The sequence below is a fragment of the Mastigoproctus giganteus genome, chromosome 12 (genome assembly GCF_048544385.1).
Source record: "Mastigoproctus giganteus isolate SK-2022 chromosome 12, ASM4854438v1, whole genome shotgun sequence".
In the NCBI taxonomy this organism is placed as follows: domain Eukaryota; kingdom Metazoa; phylum Arthropoda; class Arachnida; order Uropygi; family Thelyphonidae; genus Mastigoproctus; species Mastigoproctus giganteus.
The window spans coordinates 13,529,720-13,557,030 of record NC_143586.1 but is presented as its reverse complement, the minus strand read 5'-3'; the positions used below and the strand labels follow the sequence as shown (position 1 = coordinate 13,557,030).

Genomic DNA, 27,311 nt, shown 5'->3' with positions numbered 1-27,311 from the left:
TGCGCTTCAATATATAAACTTTGGGTAGGGGATGTCCTGAATGCGCCAAGGGCAATCCGCAGTGCACTATGCTGTATAGGGTCTAACCAGCGTAGTGTACTCTTTCGGGCAGAATCGTAGATTGGAGCACCGTAGTCCAAACGGGATCTGATCAATGCTCTATATAGCAGAAGCAAAGATGTACGGTCTGCTCCCCAAGACATTGCAGATAAAGCTCTCAATATGTTCAGTTTTTTAAGGCAGGAAGTACGTAGCGATTTAATGTGCTCAAAGAAATTTAATTTTCTGTCAAGGATTAATCCCAAGAATCTGATATTGTTGGTCACTGGAATGGTAAAATTTGACATCTGAAGTTCAGGATCTGTATGCATTTTTCGTTGATTACAAAAGTGGACTGCAACAGTTTTCTGCTGAGATAGACGATAGCCATTGAGTCCTGCCCACCTTTGCACCTTATTCAAGGATAACTGCAGTTGCCGTTCAATGGATCTCATATTCTGAGAATGGCAAGAAATGGATAGATCATCTGCATAAAGATAGGTCTCAACTGTATTTGGGAGTTCTTTTGTTATAGAATCAATTCTAAGAGCGAAGAGGGTTGCACTCAATACAGAACCTTGTGGCACTCCTTCTTCCTGTAAAAATGTCATAGAAAGCGAGTTGTGGTATCGAACTTGGAACGAACGATTCTGGAAAAAGTTTCTGATGAATATAGGAAGGTTGCCTCGTAGACCAAGGGCATGGAGGTCGCTGAGAATGCCATGACGCCAGGTGGTGTCAAATGCCTTCTCTATGTCAATGGAGACTAAAACGAGATGTTCATTTTTTACGAAGGCATTGCGAATTGCAGACTCTGCCTTAATCATGAGATCTAAGGCGGACCTGTTCTTACGAAAGCCATGCTGATTATTACTCATTAGGTGTTGTGTTTCGATGGTCCAAACAAGTCGATTATGAATAATGTTTTCAAGTAATTTACCGAGGCAACTGGAGAGGGAAATTGGTCGGTAATTGTATGGCCTTGTAGGGTCTTTTCCAGGTTTCAAAAAGGCAAGAACTGTGGCATGATGCCAAGAGATGGGATAAATGTTTTCCATAAATATTCTGTTATAATAGACCAGTAGTATTTGTAAATTTTTGTCTCCAAGGTTTTGTAACATGATATAAGATATTCCATCTGGCCCAGCAGCACCGTTGTGTGTCATTTTCATAGCATGTAGAAGTTCGTGATATTGAAGAGGCTGGTTATACGGAAGGAAGACTGAGGTTTGAAAGTTTATAGCTCGTTCTTCGGTCTTGGTCTTTATTTTCTGAAAATCCGCAGAATAATTTGAGGCCACTGAAACTTTAGCAAACGTTTTGCCCAAAGCATTTGCTATGTCCTCAGGAGCAGAGAGTTCCTGCCCATTCCATGAAAGAATTGGTGAGGGGGTTGTTGGGAATTTTCCAGAAATTTGTCTGATTTTCTTCCATATTAACCTGGAGTTAGTGTTTCTGTTTATGGTAGATGCAAAATGAATCCAAGAATTCTTCTTGGCTTGCCTTTGAATGAGACGTGCTTTCGCTCTTAGCTTCTTGTAATTGATAAGATTGGTCGTGGTTGGTGATCTGCGAAATAAATTCCATGCTTTATTTTTTAACTTCTTTGCTTAAGTGCAGTCTTCATTCCACCAATAGTTATGGTGCCATCGGGGCCGAGGATTCGACAATGGAATTGAACACTTAGCTGCAGATAGTATGTGTGAAGTGATATAATATGTGGCTTCATCTATCGACTGTGTACGTATATATTGCTCGTCCAGGGTGACAAAAGATTGAAATTTGATCCAGCTGGCTTGAGAGAACTTCCATTTCCTGCAGGGATTGGATAATGGTGGTTGTGCAGTGAGCAGATCACAAATAATCGGAAAATGATCACTGCCCAAGGGATCATCTAAAACAGACCATTCTATGATTGGAAACAGAATCGGGGAACATACTGATAGATCAATTGCAGAAGTTTGTCCAGTTGGTAATTGTATGTAAGTGGGTGCACCAGTATTAAGAACAGTAAGGTTTTGTTTGTCTAGAAAAGTTTCAATTAGTCGGCCATGTGCATCTACTTTTGTTGATCCCCATAAGGGACGGTGGCTATTGAAATCACCCAACAGACAGACCGGGGGTGGCAATTGCATTAGCAAGTTTTCAAGATCTTGGTAAGAGAAAGTATGACTTGGTGGGAGATAGACTGATGCTAGTGTTAACGCAACCTGGGTTATCAAACGTACAGCAACAACTTCAATATCAGTTTGCAAAACAATTTGTTTGGTCGGGATCTTTGAGCTGATGAAGATGGCCACACCTCCACGGGCAGCATTTGAAGTATTACGATCTTGTCGATAGATGACATAGTTCTTTATGTTGGTGGAAATTTGTGGAGTTAGGTAGGTTTCCTGTAGACAGAAACCAACTGGAGAATAGAGCTGAATTAGGACTTGAATATCATTAAGGTTGCTACAATATCCTCTGCAATTCCATTGTAGAATATAAGGCATTATTGGTGTTTAGTAGAAGAAGCTGTATCTGACTGCTTTTTTAATGTGGTTGGCTTGTGACGTTCAGGCTTTGGTTTGTCTTTTTTTGAGAAGAATGGTCGACCGATGTCCATTTCTTCTTCCGCATGTAATTCTAATATAGTTTCTTGTCTAGATGAGTCGAATGTATCCATAGATGTTTCTTGGATATTCTTTTTTAAATGTGAGCTTCGATTATTTGATGTAGAAGCAATCACTGTGGGAGGAGAAGGAGATGTTGCTGGTACTGTAATTGCAGTATTATTTGCCTGGTTCATCTGCTTAGGGGTATTGGACTGTTGCTGGGAGAGAACAGCCCGAGCCCAGTCAGAGATTGAAGTGTTTGTAGGTACTGTAACATCGGTTTGGGTGCCCACTGATTGATACTTTTGCGCAATACTGGCGTATGTACGCTTAGTCATACTGGGAGCAATTACTTTCCTTGCTTCTTGAAAACTTACTTTATTTTCAATCTTATATGTCACAATTTTCTTTTCAGTTTTCCATTTCTCGCATGACCTGGAATAAGCAGGATGGTTGCCTTTACAGTTGGGGCAGGCCATTTCTTTTGCTGAGCAATCACTTTGAGTGTGCTCAGTGGACCCACAATGGGGGCAAACTTGATTTCCTCTGCATGCCATTTGAGAGTGACCATACTTTTGGCACTTAAAACATCTCAAAGGATTAGGGATGTAGGGCCTAATGTGACAATGTAGATAGCCTGCTTTTATCGATGTTGGTAGATTTGGCGTATTGAAAGTGAGGATAATGTTCCTTGTCGGTGCAAGTATATTGTCTTTTTTAGTCATAATCCTTTTGACTGCAATGACATTTTGGTCTTGAAGTTCTTGCATTATCTCCTCCTCTGTGACATTCAAAAGATCCCAGCTGGACATAATCCCTTTGGATGTATTTAGGGTAGCATGGGGAGAAACCTTTACTGGAATTCCAGCAAAGTTGGCAAGGTTTAGTAGTTTCTGCGAATGTCCATGGTTTATTGTCTCCACTAGTAGGTCGCCTGATTGCAGTCTCTTGACTGTCTTAGGCAATCCTGTCAGACTTTCCAGGTGTTTTTGGATAACAAATGGAGAGAGCTTACTGAGAGGCTGATCTCCAAGAGAGTGCATTATTAGAAATGCAGGACAATTTGTCGCTGAGGAAGTGGTTTTCATCCTCTTGGGTTGCGACGTGTTATGCTCATTTTCTAACTCTGGCCGAGAGCTTGTCGGCTCGAGAGGCGGAAAGGCATGTTGATCCATGTTTGCTCCTTTTAGTCCTTGGCAGATGAGCTTTTCTGCCAAGACTTCCGGCCCCGCCACGGGGAGGCAGGAGCAGTGCCCGGTGTGACCAAGCGTAGAGTATTAAGTGTTAGTAAAAGAAATATGAAAAATAAAGAAAGGTAGCTTTTCTTTCTTGCTCTGTACAAGTACTTTTTGTGACAGTAGCTGATATAAAAAATAAATTTATTAAGGACAGGAACTTAATATAACTTTAAATCGCTTTTAGATAATCACTTTTTCAGCACAGAGAAAACGCTCGATCACATTCGCTTGGCACTCGGGGCCAGTTGTGAAGAGAGGCTGCCAAGACAGCCCATGGAGTTCTGTCAATAATATACAGAAATTTTGCCAACAGGGATAAGGTGATTATCCCATTGTATAAGGCAATGGTTAGGCCACATCTTGAGTATTGCGTACAAGTATGAAAAGCCCATTTTAGTAAGGAAGTTGATCTGTTGGAACAGGTACAGAGAAGGGCAATGAGCTTATCAAGAACAAAAATGTACACTTTGGAGGAGCTTCAGTTCTACTGATTGCAGTATCTGGAAACTAGGCACATGTGAATAGATCTGATTAAGATGTATAAGGCTTTGAGCAGATTGAGACATAAGTTTTAAATTGAGGAAATGGATGTGCAGACATTTGTATTCAACCAGCAGTTAGTTGACTTTGTGAACAAACTTCCTTCTGGTTTTGTGGAAGTGAGTAGTTTGAATAAATTTAGGAAAGAACTACACAAATTATTAGAGGTAATGGGCAGGTGATGTGAGAAGTGTGTGTATGTGAGAACCAACTAACTTTAGCTGATGCTGTATAAGTTTGCTTTCTTGCAGACCATCTACACTACTAGTACTCTCTGGCTGAAAGAGAATTTCTGAAATCTATCCTCCAGTCAACTTTTTCAAATTTATGTCCCCTTCTATGTATCAGATTAGAAATTGTACAGATGCTATCTGAATTTAATTTACTCAATCCTTTTGAAGCTGTAAAATTTATTTATTTATTACTAGTAGTAATGGCATATGATGTAAGAAAAAAAAGCTTATAAAGCATCAGCCAACAAAAAAAAAAAAACCACCCTCCCATCTCCTCCAATAATATGCAAGTTTTTTTCCAACAATCAATCACCCGGTTGACTGAAGACAAACCTCCGCACATCTGTCCTGCAACCATTCTTCCTCCAATTTGAATTTATTAACTTATTCGCATGCTTTAAAGCATGTGAATAAATTCGATCAGGTGTCCACCTGCTGCAATTTACAGAGCTGAAGTCTTTCTTGATAACAGTACCCCCGACTAATATCACTGCTCTTCTTTGTACACATAAGACCAATATTCTTGTTAAAATGCAGTTTCAGACCTATATGCAATACTGACAATGTAGCCTAACCACTGCCTTACCCAACTAGATGATCACTGCTTTTTTCTACTGGCAAAATTCCTGTATATCATTGACAGAATCCCACGAGCTGGCCTAGCTGCCTACATGCATTGCTCAGAGAACTTCACGTTGGGCTCTACCATTACACCTCCCTCAGCTCTTTTTCATTCTCCACTACCTTGAGTTTGGTACCACACAACTTTTACGTTATTCTGGAATTATTGCTACCCAAATGATGCACCTTACATTTATCAAAGCTTGTTTGCTACCTTTCCATCCATCTAATTTATCAAGGTCTTGTTGGAGTAATATACCCTGATTACTTTCACCCTTTGGGTCCTTTATTTAAGGACTAAACACCAAATCATGAAGTAATAACATTAGTCCATGAAGAGCAGCTTTTACTAGACTGAAACTGCCAGCTTGCATTGAAACAGCTGGCTATTCTGTTACCATTTAAAGGCTGACAGAACAGCATTTAAAATCATATATACAGTATTTCAGATATGTCCCAACCATTGCCCTGTACAATGATCAGACAACATCTGGAATACTTATCTTTCTGTGGTTTGGTCATATTAGGACATTGACATCTGGATGAATGTCAGTCAAATGCTAAAATATGATCCTGTTTTTCCTGTGACTGTTTAATTCTATTTTTATTGTGTGGAGTGGCACTCATGTTTCAGTGGATGTGTGAGTGCCTCTACTTATTGAGTCATACTTTTGCACTGCTGAGGGTGGGCACTGTTTTAAGTTTCTTATTTTTGTGATTTTATTTTGAGTATTGGTATTTTTTTCCCAGCACCTTACAGTGTAACCTGGTTGTGGTGTTGATTTGCTTCATTTGTTTCACAACAGTTATGAAGTATAACTTCACAATATTTTATAGTCTATATCACTGCACACCATCAGGCATCTCTCATATTGTAAAGTTATACTTCGTAACTGAGTTGTCACTATTACAACACCAGGGTACCTGCCCACCCACTGAGGAGAAGCCAACAAGCTTTGAAACGGTGCCTGGGTGGTGGTATCCGCTGAGAATAAGTAACAGTAATCTTCTCCACTGGTGAAGTGTTACTTATTCGAGGTAGTACAATACCATGGCAACTCATTGTGAAGGCATTCACAATATGAGATATAACCAAAACGATGCCAACTTAATTAATTTAACTACTTTGGTAGATGGCTACGTTAAAATGATGCTTTTGCACTAACCTATATGACTAGCACCATTTACAACCCCTCTGTCTCTTATTTAACCATCCCATTTTTCATAGTAGTAATTTGCTCGTAATGCCACATTGCTCCAATTTACAACAATCACAGGTGATACATGTATAAGAGGCTTTACTGACATCTAAATATGTGATGACAAAATTATTCTTTTCATCCAGTTATTGTGATATCACAGGCCTCATAAATTAAAATATGTAATAACTAATCACATTGGTCAGGCATAATCTACCTTTAACAAATCCATGCTTTTAGTTATTTTCACTGGCACAGTGGTCAAACTTATAGGTCTGTAGTTCCCTCTTTGAGCCACCCATTTGAATAAGATGTACATTTGTACATCTCCAATCTATAGGGATTTCTCCTGAATCTGAGAATGCTCTCATTATTATGAGAGCATTCTAAAGATTTAACTACCTATTTTAATATAACTGGATAGATTCAACTGGCCCCAGGTGCTTTATTCACATTTAACTATATAGTTTTGTTTCCAACTTCCTTTCCACTGTTATAAAATCATTTATTCCTAATCCATATTAAAATTCTGCTAAATCTGTCTCTAAAAACTTCATATATAAATGTAGACAAAATATTTATTCAGTTTATCAGCAAGCTATATAAGAACATCAATAGCTCTGCCATTATATATCCAATGGACCAATGAGATTCAACCATTTCTTTCTAGCATGCCTATAAAGAATTTATATTTTAATTTCATTCCAAGCCAAAGATTTCTTGGAGTAATTACAGACTATTAGTTTACCTTTACTATTGGACTCTATATCACCTGACAATCATTCAATACATTCTTCTCTGCCACTAAGCTCACCTGGTAACCAGTTCATTCTAAACCTTGAACACTTATCTCTTAATTGATATGAAACACTTAGTAGCTTCTATAATTACATTTCTGACCACTTCTCAGTCAGCATTTATACTGTTTAGTAAAATTAATTGATCACAATGAAGAGTTTTAAAAATGTATAGATCCATTATAATCACCTTTGCAAAACAAAATCCCTTCACTTTACCCTTGACAGGAGTTATTTCTTTGAATAAATTCTACACCAATATACTATATGTGCCACCTAAATGTTCCTTAAATTAGTCCAATCCTTTCATCATTATGGACCACATGGGAATAAGTTATCTCCATGTGTAGTTTAAGCTGACAGCTTGGTCAAATTTAAATGCTAGCTGGATGTAAGAAAGGAAACGGGTTATTTTCTTTTATATTTTTTATAAATTTATAAAAAATATAAATTTATTTTTATTTAATTATTTTAATTTATCTATTATTATTTTTTTTTCTGGCTAGTGCAGAAAAATCACATGGCTTCGTTGCACTATATTGACTGATATTACAGCATGTACAAACTTTCCAGCACTTCAAAAAAAGTCCCTATCATGTTCTATGATATTTCTTGCTTACATCGTTATTTTATATTTAGAGAATGCTATTATTTCAATATTTCTTTTAAACAAAAAACAAAACAGAAACAAAACCAATGACATACAAACTATGAATCCATGTGGGCATTAATAGGATCCCAAAAATTACATATACACTATAAAACTCCAGCGGTGAATTTAAAGATGAAAATACATAATACATTATAAAACTCCAGTGGTGAATCTACCATACTGCCAAGTTTGCTACCAGGCTGACTTGGTATGGTTGTTATACTCCTATTACCAGAATAAACTCAAGGCCACCATTGTCCAGTCTATTTAAGAAGTGGAAGGGTCAGTCAAGCAGGAAAAGGGGGGGGGATGAATGCAGATATTAGATTTCTATCATAGACAAAGACTGAAATGGAAACAGAATTGATTCTATACATTTTGTTATGCATATATATAAATGATTACTTTAGTTTAATATTATGGTACTTTGATTTTTAGATTAATTATAATCACTCCATCACCCCTTTACTGTTAAGGTAGACTGAGTCTGATGGTAACTTTGCATTCTTATGACAATATGATTATAAGAGTCATATGGGAACAGTTTGGCAACCTCTTGGGTGGAGGGGAATTGGTTGGATTTTTTTTCAGTTATAATGTGGCACATCACGGGGAGGGGCAGAAGTCATACTTTTGTCACGGTAAAATAAATAAGTCAATGTGTGAAGTGTATAATACTATGGACAAACATCCAGTTTTCTGGACAGAGTTCTTTTTTTCCAGTTAGAATAAAAGTGTCCCTTTTGCACAGTGATGCCATGCAGCATGAATAACAGTATGCAGAGAAATCACCCTAAACATAAAAGAACAACTGATGTCTATATAGATTAAACAAGTACATAACTTTAGAATTTTTAAAATACAGGGTGCAATTTCATGGATCTTTGCAATGCGAACTAATTGGCGGGTCTAGCTCCACTCACCGATTGCTCTTATAGACTTGTAATCACCACAGTTTTTTGTTAGACTGGATGCTATTTTTATGACTTGAGTTTGAGGGATTTATATTCAGGGGATATTCATGTGTTGTTGTGGCAGACTCAAGGGTTTCCCACATTAGCCACCACTGTACATCTTGTGTAGAAGCTTACGCCAAAACGGGCCATTTGTATGTAGCGTGTTGTTATGCTGTCGGCCGATACCTGGCTCTTAGCAGATGGGAAGCAGCAACACCAGGTCACCACATTCCCCCCCATTATTGCTATGTGCAGGCAGCCAGGATCTACTATCACAGGGGTCGGCAACCCATGGCTCTTTGAACATGGGCTAAAAGTTAGAACTGCAGGGTTCTAACTTTTAGCCCACATGAAGCACAATTTAAAATGGAGTTAGAGGACTTAAAAATCAAGAACACTGAGTGCAAGACTAAAATGCCTTAAAACTGAAACTAAGAATTTGGAAAGGCAAAAGGCTGCCCTTGCAATTCTACACAAATGGGCGGCGATAGACAAGTTTAAAAGCAAAACCAGATTGTGTTCGATGCATGGAGAAGTATATAAATTTGAAAATATTTGCATTTGGACTTCTCTCAGTTTTTTGTTCAACATATTTCTGCACGCAAATATTTTCGAACATGAACTATATTAAAGATAAATCAAGAAACCGTCTGAACAATGCGAGCCTCTCAGCATCTTTAAAGATGAAAATTAAGGCATACTCGTCTGATGTTGAGAGACTCGCTCAAGGAGTTCAGCAGCAAAAGTCACATTAATTCATACCTAACTGGATCGTTAATTAAGCAAAAGTCACATTAATTCGTACCTAATTGGATCGTTTGTTACATTTTTTCAGTATTAATAAATAATATTTCAAAATATATATACTTTTAATAAAACACCTTCTCAACTCTATTCCATTTCTTAACCCCCCCCCCCACCTTGAGCTTCGGATTCTCTTTTTTTTTTAAAAATTAGATCAAATTTGGCTCTTCACTCAAACAAGGTTGCCAACTCCTGTACTATCACCTGCTGGCCTAACTCAGGGCAAAGGACCCAGGAGAGCCCAAATAAGGATGAAATGAAAAGGCTACAGAAGGAGAAGTTTGGGATCAAGATCAAACAGAGGAACCCTCCAATAGTTAGAACTAGAAGAAATAAAGCAAGAATAAAGTAAATAGAAGTGGACTGACTTCTGGTGCAATGGGAAATAATCCCATGAAAGATCCCATCCTAGAAGTTAGGATCAGCAAGATTTCATGAGACATTGCTCCAGGCACTTCCTCGTTGAAACAAGTAACTTTTTTTTTTTTTTTTTTTTTCTTACTCCAATCACACTATAAACAGGTTCTGCATCTTCAGAAGACACCAAGAATTTGCACTATATACAAGAACAGAATCAATGTCCAGCAGGGTATATTTGGTTACAATGGTATCCAATCATCATCAACTCCAGATAAAATTATCATAAATGAGCAAGTCTAAGCTCCTTTCTTCATTTAAAAGCATATGGGAGCAAATGTGTCCAGTGCTATAAATGCTGCTTGAGATCAAATAAGTACAGGTTTATTTCCCATTGTGAAGGTATCTGAAACAATCTGGAGTTCATACCTGTAAGTCTTGATAATATTGACAGTCAAAAATAATATGGTCAATATAAGCAAAAAGGCCTATGTGCTATGGATTCATATTCAATAAAGTATTGTGCCACAGAGCAAAACAGAAAAAAAAGAAAATAACAGGCTGCAGGTAAAAACACACTTAGTGCTTACTATGAACAAAAACTATTAACTAAAAAAAAAACTAAAAACTACTTACTATGAACAAAAACTATTAAAACTAAAGAACTAAAATGGTCTTGGGCAGGACACATAGCTCAAAGACATGATGACAGATGGACTAAGAAAATAACAGAATGGTACCCAAGAGAAGCTAGAAGAAAACATGGAAGACAAAGGCAGAGATGGATAGATGAAATTCATGAGTTTGTGGGTAGTAAATAGATGGCCAGTGCTCAAAACAGAAGAAACTGGAAAGTTGCTGGAGAGGCCATCATCATCACAGGAAAGCTTTTGGACATGAGAGCATCCCTCATCAGTTGTGACCATTAATGCACAAATATAGAGAATGTCGTGTAGGGTGAACTGCGTGCTAGAAGTGCAGGTAACATTCAGATGTTAGAAGGGAAGTTCCGAGGCTGACCAGTCTCTTTGCCATTCATCTACATAAATAGAACGAAGCCTTCTCTTCTCAGATGTTAAAGAAGCACATCATCCAAAGTAACAGTTATTGATTTCTTCGGGTGATACATCATATACCTATACTGTATTTCATAGTGCAGAGGTAATTTTTCCATCAACACCTGCAAAGCCATAGTAGAAGTGGTTCTACATGCCCGTAACATGTAGGGCAGCACACTGGGCCTGCAGAAGCTGTTTCAAAATTGCAGACTTGTTGGCCCTATGCCCCCCACACTCCAGCTGCATAATGGCAGGTAAAAAAAAAACACAATTATAGTATAAACTGAGAGAATGACCTCTCAGGCCCCATTCCTGCCTTGTTACCTGTCTCATTTGGGATAAGAAAGACTTACACTTCTCTTTCACATACCTTGCATGTGGCAGAAGGCATCATCAAGTTGAATAACTAAATATTTTGTTATGGCAGTACATTTCTGTCCTGTACATTTTACGAGCAGTGGATGTTCTCTATATAATTTTCCTTTAAACAGCATCTGCAATATTTTAGCTGCTGAACCTGCAGTTTGTGAACTGCAGACAAAGTTGAAACTTCTTGTATGATGGAATTAGCTATGTCTTACATATTCTTCCTTGAATTGCCACAGATAAGGATGGTAAGATCGTCTCCATAGGCAATCATCTTCGTTGCTTGAAATTTCTTGACAAGCCATGAATCAAACACCACATTCCAACATAGGGGACTAGAGCCAGCAGATATATATATGATCTACAGGCCATGAACTGTGGTTTTTTTTTAAATGGATTTCTAATATTCAGCTAGTGAAAAAAGGTTATGTTAGTTTACACCATTAATTTGGGAGCTGGATTCAAGAAAAAAAAAACAGTGTCAGTAACTGTTTAGTGTGTGGTATCATGTACGGCCAGTTTTTTGCTCAATTCTATCCAAAATTAGGGCACAAACCAACCTGACCTTTTTTCACTTGTGGAATATGAACATAGATAATACAGACAGACTTTTTTGCTTGAATCTGTCCCGAATTAGTGGCATAAACTAACCTTTTTTTCACTAGCTGAATATTAACCACAGTTCACCAGCCTGTGCATCATATTTCAACTGCAGTGATTAGCACCCTATGAAAGAGGGTGTGAAGTTAGACTTGCTAATCAGTTTTCATCGCAAAAGTCCAGGGGATTGCACCCTGTATTTTAAAGTTTAATCAAAACTTTTTACAGAGGGCTTACTTGCAATGAAAATAATTTGTCAGTAACAGGTGTATTTTATAATATAGTAATGGAAGGGCATTACATAGCATAAGTGTCATTTATTATAATATATATATATATATATATATAGCAGTATGTAATTTATAGTAAGGTTTATCTTTATTTTTAGGTTATATTAATCATTAACCATTTTGCCTAACTTCTCAAATTTTAATAATGAAAACAACAATTATTAACACACTTCAAAAAAAAAAAAAAAAAAACTAGAAATACAAGTATATTCCTTATAACGGGATATCGTTATAAAAAAGGTTCGCAGACCCCATAACACAGCTTTGTTATATAATGAAAAACAAATATTGGAATTCAGTTGCAACGGATTTAACATGACCGAGTACGAATGTGAACGTTATCTCATTTTTATGTCATTATTCGTATAAAGATATAAAGCAAACGCACTTGCAGACAGAGTGTTGTCACATTTTATACTTCAGAATATCTGTTCGCCTTATGACAAACCAATAAAATTAGACATCACGCAAACAATGCTAATATACTGCAACACTACGACAAGTAAGTTTTAATTTACTTCAGGTTCATCCCATCCAATATCTTGTTTTCTTTCTTTAGCATCAAGATTTCGATCACGTCCCATTAACTCATCCAAAAGCGCTTGTGCTGATGCAAGAGCCATTTTAGGTGTTACACGCTTGCTTACATTCGAAATTAAACACAAAATGACACACCGTACTATACTTATTTCATATGAAGACTTCTTCCTATATTCTATTCTTGAACCCAAATCCATCAATGTATAACAGCCGCCCTCTAACAAAGAAATGCAACACTAGGTTTATTAGGGACAAAACTTTGGAGACGGTACTGTACGTTATTTCTTTTTTTTTTTTTTTTTTTTTTAATCTCTACTTTAGATTTTTGATACTGATTAACTATGCAGTTTAGTTAATTTTTTTTTGTTTGTAATTTCTCTTTAGTTTTCAACCTATTCGAAGAACAATCTTCATCCGTTCCCCATGAATAGCTCAGCGGTTAACGTCGCTGCTGTTGCATAACTGGCCTTGGTCCGATTACTGTCAGAAGCTGATGTTGAAACATATTAAGTAAAACCACTTAGACTTAGACTTGGCTTGGCTTTCGACTGAAAAGGATCAAAATCCAAAAACAAAATAATATTAATTCCTACATGCTGCTCCCTGACCTCTAAGACTGTCCTTAATCTGGGGGTTGTTGAATGGCTTACGCACGTCATGACATCGATGTTACAAAGTCCTTAAGCTCATCTAGGCATACCCATTGCCATATTATCTGCAGAGGAATTAAGAGAAAGTGGGTCTGATTCCGTGCACTTTACAAAGTTGTATTTATGAGGGCATAGTTGCTCGATGACCTAAAGCAGCGGTTCCCAAACTACTGAGATTTATGGACCCCTTCAAAAATCAAAAACCAGTTTGCAGACCCCTTCAAAAATGAAAACATGTTTGCGGACCCCTATATATATACCCCCAGGGATCTGCTTGGGAAACGCTGACCTAAAGTCATGGAAGTCCTGAGCTGGATATCATCATTCTTCTCTTTCTTGGTGATTCCCTTCTAGTTCTCTCTCTCTCTCTCTCTCTCAGGATAACTTTTTTGGCTGGTGCAGCATAAGCCTCAGGCTTCCTTGCACCATATAGCTAATAATAATAATAAGAGCCACTAAACCAACAGTCTAAGAGAAGTAAATTTTTTAACTTTTAATATTTATGCCCGAGAAGATATGTTATCGAAATCTGGAATTGGCCCCTGGCAATCTCTAAAGCAGCCCATAATTGTCTCACATTTTAGGGTAGTGGATTTACACGTTTGAGGAGTGTCTGCCGAAAGGGCTATCAAACGGTAGTATGTATGGCGATAGCCTGGTGATGGGCATCCCTAAAGATGCTGAAAAACGGTGTAACATCCAAGTCATGAGGTGTGCAAAAAGTTCTACGAACGCTAGATTAAGGGCGGTCTTAGAGGTGAGGAAATTCAAGTGAAGAAAACTGGGGAGGGATATGCAATTTATGTCTTCAAACAGTGTCGCACGTTTGGCCTGGAAGACGTGATAACTGTTATGGATTAACAGGAACAATGACATATGTACGTGTGTGACAATGATTGTCAGGAGCGCATTTCCCATTAGGCACTGTGCCTAGGGCTTAAGAAAGAAGGAAAAGAAGTATAAAAAAAAAAAAAAAAAAAAAAAATAGGAAGGAAAAGGTTTCAGATTTAAAAATAATGTAACTATAAAACTTCAACATTATACTTGAAATTAAAAGGAAACAAATTGTACAATATCGTCAATATCTAGATTACTTGTAACATTTCTAAAGATCACAAAAGTTTCTTGCTTTGGTTTCTCGTTGTAGCAAAATCTGTAATAACGTCCTCGAAGTCCATATGACGAGTAATATCGTTCTCGATACATAGACGACGATAAGCGATTTTCAAAGTTTATCATAATTTATCTATCCAATTCATCATCATCATCAGTCATTTTCAATCCACTGCAGGATGAAGGCCTCTCCAGTAACTTTCCATTTCCTTCTGTTTTGAGCACTGGCCATCCATTTACTACTCAAAAACTCATGAATTTCATCTATCCATCTCCGCCTTTGTCTTCCAGGTTTTCTTCTAGCTCCTCTTGGGTACCATTCTGTTATTTTCTTAGTCCATCTGTCATCATGTCTTCGAGCTATGTGTCCTGCCCAAGACCATTTTAGTTCTTTAGTTTTGATAAGAATGTCCTTTACTTGAGTTTGCTGCCTAATCCATGTGTTTCTCTTCTTATCTAACAGTCTGATTCCCAATATAATTCGTTCCATTCTTCGCTGTGTAGTTCTTAGCTTCTCTTCCATTCTTTTGGTGAGTGCCCAAGTTTCACTTCCATAAGTCATGGTGGGGAGTATACATTGATTCATTATTTTACGTTTCAGACAAACTGGGATATTGCTCTTCAGTATGTGACTATATTTCCTGAATGCTATCCATCCAAAATTTATTCTTCTCTTGACTTCCAGCCATTTATCATTATTACAGCTAATAACTTGTCCCAGATAAGTATATGACTCCAACTTTTCAATTACTGCTCCTTCAATCATTATTTCCCTTTCCGTGGCATATTTGTTCATTCCTATCCAATTACGGATGGATAAATTCTTAAAGCTATGTGTATGTTTGGGAAACTAGTAATCAGTTTATCTTTTATTTGTGCCTTTATTGATTCTGCCACAGACATTTTGTCCTTGAATAGTGCCGAAAACAATAGGAATTCATCAACGAAGTCTATTTCTAAGTCGGAGTAGGTGTTGACTAATGCTGTGGCTTTGGATCGAGTTTCTTCTTTTGACATTTACAATATAAGAAAACTGAAGGTATTATGCAATGCACTGTATGCAGCAGGTCGTTTGGTCATTTTTGTGAGTAGTCTACAATATGCAAGATGCAGGATATTTCAGACTAAAAATGAGATGCAGGATATTTCAGAGACTGCTGGGAGTCATTGCGGTACAAGTAAACACATGGATTGTGTTAGGGTAGCTAAGAATAGAAAAAGGTGAATGTATACTTGCGTATACACCAATGCTAGGAGTTTATTAAATAAATTTGATGAATTTGAGGTATTGCTCAAAACATCAAAGGCAGATATTGTTGGGATATCAGAGACGTGGTGTCACACAGATATAAGGAATGCAGAACTGGAATTTGGGGAATACAACATCTACAGAAAGGATAGACTGGATAGGAAGGGATGAGGGGTTATGCTATTAGTTAAGAAATACATAAAATCCAAGGAAGTGAAGCCAGTGGACATCGCTGGACAGTGCAGTGTCGAGTCAGTTTGGCGTGACATAAGCATTGGAAGATCAAAATTGAGAGCAGGAGTGTGCGATAGCACTAATGACTCTGATGAGTATAATAAGAAACTGTACAGGGAAATAGAGTGGGTCAGTAAATCAGAGAGTCTTATAATGGGAGATTTTAATTTCCCAGATATTGACTGGAATTTGGGGGCTGGTCACTCACACACTAGCAAGGCTTTTGTGGATTTATTGGATGATTGTTTTCTACATCAGCATGTTCGGGAGGCAACTAGAGGGTAATACTCTTGATTTGATTATCAGCAGTGATTCTTCATGCATTAAGAATCTGCAGATAAATGAACCACTAGGTGGCAGTGATCACAGTGTGCTGAAGTGGGATTTACTCAAAGAGGTAACTACCATTAGGGTAAAGGGAAGGGTTATTGCTTTCGTAAAGGCAACTACGATGGACTGAGACAGTATTTAAATTCTATACAGTGGGACCAACTGATGATGTTACCAACAGGAAATTCAAAATGGGAAGAATTCAAAGAACTTATCTTGGAAGCTACTAGGCTTTACATACCAACTAAGAAATATTGTTCAAGGTTTAGGCCAAAATGGATGTCAGATGAACTAATGAGGCATATGGCAGAGAAGAAAAATGCATGGGATACTTACAAATTAACACATGACACAGAAGCCTATGATAGATACAAGTTGATATGCAACCAAGTTACAAAGGAGGTTGGGCAGGCGAAGGCAGATTACGAGAAATCCTTGGCAAGGGATGCAAAGAAAAACAGCAAAGAGTTCTTTACTTATGTAAACTCTAGAAGGAAGGGGATGAATCAGATTGGTCCACTTGATATTGATGGTTCAACTGTTGATGATCCTGCTCAGGTAGCTAACAAACTAAATGAATATTTTGCATCGACATTCACACATGAGGAGTTATTCAGCAAGGGGAATGCCAGAGGTGTATTCAACTCTAGCAGTAAGCTACAGAATCTTGAAATAACTGGGAGTAAAGAGGAGGAGAAACTGTTGAAGATAAACACAAGAAAGGCACCCAGGGTGGATGGGATCTATCCATTTATATTAAAGGAGGCAGCAAAGGAAGTAAACAAACCCTTAGCCATAATTATGAGAGCTTCCTTGTACTCAGGGGAGGTACCCATAGACTGGAAATGTGCAAATGTGACCCCAATTCACAAAGGAGGATCAAAGGCTGACACAAGTAATTATAGACCTGTGAGCTTCACTTCTGTTCCAGGAAAATTAATGGAGGCACTGGTTAAAGAAGCACTGCAGGATCATTTAGACAAGACTTCAGTTATAGCTCGGACACAGCATGGTTTTCTTAAGGGGAAGTCTTGCTTGTCCAACTTGATTGGATACTATGATGCAGTCACAAAAGAACTGGATGCAGGGAATAACTTTGATATTATATACTTGGATCTTAGAAAGGCTTTTGATACTGTTGCACATGGAAGACTGCTACACAAATTGGAGCAGTGTGACATGGGAGGCAAATTGCTGCTATGGATAAAGGGGTGGTTGAGGGGGAGAAGACAGAGAGTGGTAATCAATGGACACTGCTCATCGTGGACTAATGTTATTAGTGGAGTCCCTCAGGGCTTAGTTTTGGGTCCATTATTGTTTCTGTATTTATAAATGATATTGATGATGGTATATCAAGCTTAATGTCCAAGTTTGCAGACGATACAAAGATTGGCAGGGTTGTCAAGGACACTACTGACACTATGCGGCTGCAACTGGAAAGGTAGAGCAGATGGGCTGAGAGGTGGCAAATGAAGTTTAACATTGACAAATGTAAAGTACTACACATGGGAAACAGCAATCCCAGAGCAACGTATCAACTCTGTGGTACTACACTGACAGTGGTAGAGAAAGAAAGGGAACTGTCGGTGGTTGTGCAGGCAGATATGAAGTTTTCTGAGCAGTGCAGACGGGCTGCAAGAGTAGCTCATGGTGTAATGTCAATGATATATAGGAATTTTTCTAGCAGGGATAAGGAGGTGATTATTCCCTTGTATAAGGCAATGGTCAGGCCACACCTAGAGTACTGTATACAGGTCTGGAGGCCTCATTTCAAGAAGGATGTAGAGCTGCTGGAACGAGTACAGAGAAGGGCAACAAGATTAGTGAATGGAACAAAGGGGTGCTCTTACGAAGAAAGGCTTAAGTTTTGCAAATTACAGTGTCTGGAGACTAGGCACCAGCGAGGTGATCTGATAGAGGTGTGTAAAGTCTTGAATGGTTTGAGCATGCTCAATGCTGATGGGATTCTTCCTCTAGCTCAGAAAGATCACCAGAGAGGGCATAAATTCAAATTGAGGAAAGACAGATGTAGGATAGACGTGCGGAAATTTGCCTTTAGCCAGCGGGTGGTTGGTTGGTGGAACAGACTTCCATCCCTTGTGGTGGAGGTTGATAGCCTCAATAAGTTCAAGGCTCAGCTGAACAGGTATTTTGAACGAACAGAGGGGTGAAGTGGAAGTGGGTTTTTTTTTTTTTTTTTGGCTGATGCTGCATAAGCTTGCTTTCTTGCATCAAATGCCTCTACTAATGCTAATGCTAATGCTAATGCTAACTTCTGTTCCAGGAAAATTAATAGAGGCACTAGCTCAAGAAGCACTGCAGAATCATTTAGACAAGACTTCAGTTATAGCTCGGACACAGCATGGGTTTGTTAAGGGGAAGTCTTGCCTGACCAATTTGATTGGATACTATGATGCAGTCACAAAGGAACTGGATGCAGGGAATAACTTTGATATTGTATACTTGGATCTTAGAAAGGCTTTTGATACTGTTGCACATGGAAGACTGCTGCACAATTTCGAGCAGTGTGACATTGGAGGCAAATTGCTGCTGTGGATAAACGGGTGGCTGAGGGGGAGAAGACAGAGTGCTAATCAATGGACACTGCTCCTCGTGGACTAATGTTATTAGTGGAGTCGCTCAGGGCTCAGTGTTGGGTCCATTATTGTTTTCTGTATTCATAAATGATATTGATGATGGTATATCAAGCTTAATGTCCAAGTTTGCAGACGATACAAAAGTAGGCAGGGTTGTCAAGGGTACTACGGACACTATGCTTCTGCAACAGGATCTGGAAAGGTTGAGCAGATGGGCTGAGAGGTGGCAAATGAAGTTTAACATTGACAAATGTAAAGTACTACACATGGGAAACAGCAATCCCAGAGCAACGTATCAACTCTGTGGTACTACACTGACAGTGGTAGAGAATGAAAGGGACCTGTGGGTGGTTGTGTAGGCAGATATGAAGTTTTCTGAGCAGTGCAGACGTGCGGCAAGAGTAGCTCATGGTGTATTGTCAATGATATATAGGACTTTTTCTAGCAGGGATAGGGAGGTGATTATTCCCTTGTATAAGGCAATGGTCAGGCCACACCTAGAGTACTGTATACAGGTCTGGAGGCCTCATTTCAAGAAGGATGTAGAGCTGCTGGAATGAGTACAGAGAAGGGCAACAAGATTAGTGAATGGAACAAAGGGGTGCTCTTACGAAGAAAGGCTTAAGTTTTGCAAATTACAGTGTCTGGAGACTAGGCACCAGCGAGGTGATCTGATAGAGGTGTATAAAGCCTTGAATGGTTTGAGCATGGTCAATGCTGATGGGATTCTTCCTCTCGCTCAGAATAATCACCCGAGAGGGCATAAATTCAAACTGAGGAAAGATAGATGTAGGATAGACGTGCGGAAATTTGCTTTAGCCAGCGGGTGGTTGGCTGGCGGAACAGACTTCCATTCGTTGTCGTGGAAGTTGATAGCCTAAATAAGTTTAAGGCTCAGCTGGACAGGTATTTTGAACGAACAGAGGGGTGAAGTGGAAGTGTTTTTTTTTTTTTTTTGGCTGATGCTGCATAAGCTTGCTTCTTGCATCAAATGCCTCTACTAATGATAATGCTAATATGATAAAAAAACTTGAATTCTAAAAGTATCTTTGGCACTCAGTTCTGCTGGTACCAATTGCTCTGGTGCTTCGTCGAATCGTTTCTTCCTTTTCCGCTTTCGGTTTTCATATTGTCGGTAATCAGAATTTGGAAGAAATTCTTCTGTAATTTTTTACAAAATGATCAAATTTGTTTTCCGATTAGTGCAAAAGATACTAATAATTATCTTTTGCACTCATCTAAAGGTACCGCAGGACACGACAACATATCGATCTTTATGATCAAAATTTCTATGTCTACATTTTAGACCTTCTGCTCTTAAATCAGATTGGTCCACTTGATATCGATGGGTCAACTGTTGATGATCCTGCTCAGGTAGCTAACAAACTAAATGAATATTTTGCATCGACATTCACACATGAGGAGTTATTTAGCGAGGGGAAAGCCAGAGGTGTATTCAACTCTAGCAGTAAGCTAGAGAATCTTGTAATAACTGAGAGTAAAGTGGAGGAGAAATTGTTGAAGATAAACACAAGAAAGGCACCTGGGGTGGATGGGATCTATCCAGTTATATTAAAGGAGGCATCAAAGGAAGTAAGCAAACCCTTAGCCATAATTATGAGAGCTTCCTTGGACTCAGGGGAGGTACCCATAGACTGGAGATGTGCAAATGTGACCCCAATTCACAAAGGAGGATCAAAAGCTGACACAAGCAATTATAGACCTGTGAGTTTAACTTCTGTTCCAGGAAAATTAATGGAGGCACTAGTTAAAGAAGCACTGCAGGATCATTTAGACAAGACTTCAGTTATAGCTCGGACACTTTTGTTAAGGGAAAGTCCTGCCTGACCAATGTGATTGGATACTATGATGCAGTCACAAAGGAACTGGATGTGGATGCAGGGAATAACTTTGATATTATATATTTGGATCTTAGAGAGGCTTTTGATACTGTTGCACATAAAAGACTGCTGCACAAATTGGAGCAGTGTAACATTGGAGGCAAATTGCTGCTGTGGGTAAAGGGGTGGCTGAGGGGGAGAAGACAGAGAGTGGTAATCAATGACACTGCTCGTCGTGGACTAATGTTATTAGTTGAGTCCCTCAGGGCTCAGTGTTGGGTCCATTATTGTTTTCTGTATTCATAAATGATATTGATGATGGTATATCAAGCTTAATGTCCAAGTTTGCAGAAGATACAATGGTTGACAGGGTTGTAAAGGACACTACTGACACTATGCTGCTGCAACAGGATCTGGAAAGGTTGAGCAGATGGGCTGGGAGGTGGCAAATGAAGTTTAACATTGACAAATGTAAAGTACTACACATGGGAAACAGCAACCCCAGAGCAACGTATCAACTCTGTGGTATTGCACTGACAAAAGTGTAAAGTGTAAAGTGTTCATTGTCTAACGGCCCAAGGGGTTTCCCCCATCTCCGTGTTGTGTACTCTGTTTGTGAAACACAGAACACTGTGAAGGCCAGAGATTTTAAAAAGTGTAAGGTACATGTTTATGTTGTGTAGTGTCATGTTGTGTTGTTCCTCTGACCTTTTAGCCGTTGGGCCCCTAGTGGGACCCCCCGTTGCCCACACTTAACCCCGAGGAGGCAGGTCAGGCATAGAGGGATCGCATTAGAAGTAATTACTCTGGCAGGCCCTGCCACCTAATTTCCTAAGATTTCAGTGGCAAGGGCCTAAAAAAAAAAAAAATAAATAAATAAATAAAAAAAAAAATAAATAAAATAAAAAATAAAAAAAAAAAAAATAATAATAATAATAATAAATAAATAAATAAAAAAAATAAATAAAAATAATAATAAAAAAAAATCAATAAATAAAAAAATAATAATAATAAATAAAAAAATAAAATAAATAAATAAAAAAAAAGTAATAATAATAATAATAAATAAATAAAAAAAATTATAATAAAATAAAAATAAAATAGAATAAAATGCATATTTAGTTAGAGTAGGGGTGAAGACTGAGGAGGGGGGGGGACAGATAGAAATATGGGGATGATAGGGAAGGCAACCCCAGAAAGGTCAGTGGAGACTGGCCCCACCAGGAGAAAAAAAAAGGGTGTAGCAGGGAGGGGGAGGAGACAGAAACCCGTCCCCTCCCTCTCCCTACCAGGGGAGGGGGTATTAAAGTGAAACAAGTTAGGGTACATGGTTCGGAATGCTAGTTGGCCAAGAAAAGAAGTTGACATCCAATGGCATGCCGGTGGCATTGTCAGTCTTTATCTAGGAGATTGTCTTATTGGTCACATCCATGAGAGACAAGTCCAGAAGAATAAGAACCTTTTGTCTTTCTTAGATTGTCTTAATTTGTGGGTTGTCTCTATTCAAAGGTAGTTATTTGGTAGTTATCTTTGATGGGTGACATTTTGGAGAATGTATAGTAGTTCACACCAATGATGGTAATGCTGGTTAAGTTTAGCTGCCTGGTTCCAGTACCATCAGGGTCCCTGGGTTCATTTAGTAGAGGGTTATCATGTTGCTGCAATTAGTTGTCTTCTCCTCAAGAAAAGCTGCTGTGCATAGTTGGTGAGAGCTTGATACTCTTCCTTAGTATCCAGTAAGTGGTTTTCTTTGCCTTTTGGTATATAAGTCAACTTTGTGATAAGCTGGCAGCGGAGGTCATCGTAGAGGGGGCACTCGTGCATGAGGTGATCCCAGTCCTCAATTCCTCCACAGGCGCATGTTGAGTCCTCTTCTAGGCCAAAGGTTGTTAGTTTTGCCTTTATTGAACCATGGCCAGTAAGCAAATACGTGGCATACAAGCCTGGAGAAAACCATAATGGGGATTTTGGATAGATTCTGCTAACATCTGGGATGAATCTCCTGGTGATTTCCCCCTTGGTTGAATTTGTCCAGCGGTCCTGCCACACCCACTGCATGTGTGCTTGAAGTCTCCTCTTCTCAAATTTTTGGTTGTTGGTAAGATTCAGCTCGAATCCCAAGCAGGTCTGAGACACGCCCTTAGACAGATGATACAACATTCCATTTCTCACCACCTCCAGGTCGAGGGGGAGGGCCCCCACCAGGACCTGGAGGGCGTGAGTACTCACAGTGCAGCAGGCACGAGAGATGGAGAGCAGGACCGTGCGTTGAGTGGAATCCAGGATTCGTCTGTTTACTGCAGTCGTAGCCTTGCCAAACCAAATTCCGGCTGCATACGTAATCACAGGGATGAAGATAGCCTTGTAGTACAACGAGAGGGTTCGCTTGCTGAGACCCCAGTCCCGACGGGATATCCTAGCAACCATGGCAGTATAGTTTCTCACTTTGGTTCTGATGTATTTGAGATGAGCTTGGAAGGAGAGTTTTCTATCTAGTACTATGCCAAGATATTTCAGTTGCTCTGACAACTTTATGGTCTTGTTTCCAATTTTAATCTGTGGTGGTCTTGTAATACAGAGAGTTCCTTTAAGAAGCAGAGAGTTTGTTTTTGATGGTGATATGGTCAAGCAGTGTGTTTTTGCCCAGTCCTGGAGGATTTGGAGTGCATGGTTTGCCAATGTCTCAAGCTGGGCCCTGGAATTTGCAGTCACCATCAGGATGAGATCATCAGCAAAGGCTTGTGAACGAACCTCCCCGAGGTCAAGGCATAGAAATTCGTCCATCACCATGTTCCATAAGGTCGGCCCCAGGACCGAGCCCTGGGGGCAGCCACGGTGTATCCGTCTTGTGAATTTCTGATAAGGTGCATTTACTGTGATTACCCTATTTGAGAGGTAGCTTTTCATGATATTGAACAAATTGTGCGGTACATTTGCTTGCCTGAGTCTGCGGAGGACGCTCGGCCACCAAAGGGTGTTGAACGCTCCCGCGAAATCAATTGTAATCATCAGGAAGTATTTTCTGTCTGCTTGGTGGGCCTCAGTGAGCAGTGCCTGTAGAGCATCAAGTGTGGAACGCCCTGGTCTGAAACCATATTGGTTTGGAGATATTAGGTTTGCTTTCTCATAGTGGCTTTGGATCCGTACATGGAGGAGACGCTCTAGGAGCTTGCTGCATACGGACAATAGGGCTATGGGCCTGTACGAACTTGGTAGATGTGGTGGTTTTGTCGGATTTTTAAGGATAAGTTTCATATTTGCAACTTTCCAGTCATCAGGGAAGGTGCCAGTGTGTAGGCAGAGATTGAATAGGTGCAGCAATAGCTCCGGGGAAAGCTCCACAACCTTCTTCACAATCTCAGGCTCGAACAAGTCAGGCCCTGGACATTTTTTCCCTTTGATAAGAGCTGCTGCGGCTAGGAGTTCTTCATGTGTGAACTGCGGTTCAACTTGTCCAGTCCAATAGGTTTCATTTTCTCTGCAGATCTCATGCTGCTCAGTTGTTGTTGGATTAATGTTTGGAGGAAAAACGTTGTTTAAGATGTTTGAGACTGAGTCCCTCCAGGTGGTGGTTAGGTTTCCCTGCGGGGTTTCTGTAGCGGTGTTCACTTCCCCCCTGGGGAGTTTGTTCGTGGTGATTTTGTACACCACCCCCCAGGGATCAGAATTTCCCGTGTAAGAGACAAGTTGCTCCCAGGATTGCTGCTTTGATTTCTTTATTCTTTCCGTATACACATTTCTTGCTGTTCGATATACTTGTTTAAGTTCTTCGACCTCCACATCAGGCCAAGATCTTCTCGCCCTTTGGAACGCTTTTCGTTTGGCTTGTACCTCCTTTCTCATCCTTCGAAGCTCCTCATTCCACCAGGGCACCGCTCCCGGAGAAGGTTTTTTCCTTTTAATTGTGGCATTGCAGACTTGTGTTAATAGGGTGGTAATCTCTTTTTGAAGAAGGTTTGGATTTTGAGTTTGCCTGAGTTTCTGCTGCTGTTTTCCCACCATTTCCAGCAGGGCACCCCTGAACGTGTCCCAGTTTGTTTTTTCTATTGCATATCTATGTTGCATTACTCTGGAAATTGGTTGTCTATTACAGTTTTTTGTGATCCTGAATGTAATGGCTCGGTGGTCCGAGGTCGTCCAATCATCTTGGACCTTCCAGTCGGAGATATAGCTGGCTGTGGTTCTTGTAGCAAGAGAAATGTCAATGGTGGCTTCCCAAAGGGTGCTGCTGAAAGTGGGGAGGTTGTTTGGCTGATTGAGGATTCCGAAAGGGGAGTTACCCAGGTAGTTCTCCAGTCTTTGGCCGTTTGTTGCTCCTCGACGGTCTGGTGTTGTGCTGTACCACGCGGGAGACCTGCAGTTTACATCTGCCCCAACGATAATTCTCCCTTCAGGAAGAGTATTTAGTACACTTTGAAGGTATCTTATAGCCCTGATAATATCTTCTCCTGGACGGCAGTATACGGCAACGACGTAAAAGTTTCCAAGCGCTGTAATAATGTGGGCACATACGGCCCAGGCTGTGCAAAGTTGTGTTATCTTTGTGGCTGTGATGTCAGGGTTTCTTACAGCTATTGCTGCCCAGGGGGTTTCCCCTTCCACCTGGATGACTTTGTAGGTCAAGGGATAGCCTCTGACCTGGTTCTTATGGGTGTACGGCTCTTGCAGGATAATTACATCCGTGTTGTCCTCTTCTGCCCGAATCCTGATTTGGCCGACCACAGCCCGGGCCCGCTGTGCGTTAATTTGCATTATTTTTACCTCTTCGAAGTTAAATTTTTTAAGATGTCTCCCCATAATCGATCCGTTGTTGGTGCTGACCCTTGGCTTTTATATATGTTGGACATATTCTGTCTCTGATTGAATGTTATGAGTCGATTTTGAAACTTTTACAGTTCACACAAATAGGATCTTTGGTTTTGTTAGGACAGCTGCTAAATTCGTGGCCTTTTTCAGCACAATGGCCGCACGTTGGCACTGTCTGGATACAAGTGTGTGAGGTGTGGCCGAACCTACAACACTTGAAGCATTTAGGCACAGCCACATGTTCGCGAAAGCGGTGGCTGCCCCAGTTTATGTAGACCCTTGCTTGATTGTTAAGGACCTTCCAGGCGATTGGGTTGATTTGAACAATCCAGTTTTTGCCTCCTCCTCCTTTGACTTTTTTTGAGTATTTAGGTGTGATTAAGGCATCTGCCTCTAAGTCTGGGAAGTACTCCTGCAAGTTCCTACAGTATAGTTCCTCAGTGAGTTGCTGTGGGGTCAGGTTGTCACTGAGGTCAAAAATGATGATAGAGGGCCCCAACTTTTTTGGCGGCTCTGCCTTTAGACCCATTGTCATTATTTTTGCATTGGTCATAATTTTGTTAGCTTCTTTTTTAGTTTCCGTTTCGATCACTATGCCTGTATTTCTAGTTTTTCTTATTGCTTTTATTTTCGTAGTTTTGAGATCATCTTTCAACTCTGTCATTATTTTGGTCTTGATTTGTTCACTTGTATGTGATTCTTTGGAGTTAATGGGTCTGATAACGACCAGATTCTGCTGTTTTATCAGGGTTCTCTTTCTTATATGCTGGGGGTTTTGTTGACTGGTCTCTGGTGGATGCCCTTGGATGGAGGCACCCAGTTTAGAGGTTGGAAGGTTCTTAAATACAGCACCGGCATAAGAGGGCACTGTAGTTGATTCAGGTTCTTTGGTTAGGCCCAGTTCCCGCTCGAGTGAAGACTGCGGAAGCTTAGCGCAGATGTCTAAGGCCTTTTCCAGTATTGTAGACCTTGTCTTGATTTCTTCATTGACAGCTTTTAGCTTCTCATTCTCGATGACAGTGTTAGAGAATGAAAGGGACCTGGGGGTGGTTGTGCAGGCAGATATGAAGTTCTCTGAGCAGTGCAGACGGGCTGCAAGAGTAGCTCATGGTGTATTGTCAATGATATATAGGAATTTTTCTAGCAGGGATAAGGAGGTGATTATTCCCTTGTATAAGGCAATGGTCAGGCCACACCTAGAGTACTGTATACAGGCCTGGAGGCCTCATTTCAAGAAGGATGTAGAGCTTCTGGAACGAGTACAGAGAAGGGCAACAAGATTAGTGAATGGAACAAAGGGGTGCTCTTACGAAGAAAGGCTTAAGTTTTGCAAATTACAGTGTCTGGAGACTAGGCACCATCGAGGTGATCTGATAGAGGTGTATAAAGCATTGAATGGTTTGAGCATGGTCAATGCTGATGGGATTCTTCCTCTCGCTCAGAATAATCACCTGAGAGAGCACAAATTCAAATTGAGGAAAGACAGATGTAGGATAGACGTGCGGATATTTGCCTTTAGCCAGCGAGTGGTTGGTTGGTGAAACAGACTTCCATCCCTTGTCGTGGAAGTTGATAGCCTAAATAAGTTTAAGACTCAGCTGGAC

The 27,311-nt window shown here is 39.8% G+C and overlaps 1 protein-coding gene across 4 annotated transcripts in view; it reads right to left on the bottom strand.

The window, feature by feature from the left end:
- The window catches only part of LOC150076716 (luc7-like protein 3), a 192,071-nt gene extending 179,012 nt beyond the window's left edge, over positions 1-13,059 (bottom strand). For all 4 annotated transcript variants that reach the window (XM_090386953.1, XM_090386956.1, XM_090386954.1 and 1 more), the window contains exon 1: positions 12,866-13,059. In XM_090386953.1, the coding sequence (XP_090243079.1) occupies positions 12,866-12,970 (105 nt within the window). In that variant the 5' untranslated portion in view covers positions 12,971-13,059. The remainder of the gene's footprint in view (positions 1-12,865) is intronic.
- Between the last annotated feature and the right edge of the window lie 14,252 nt (positions 13,060-27,311).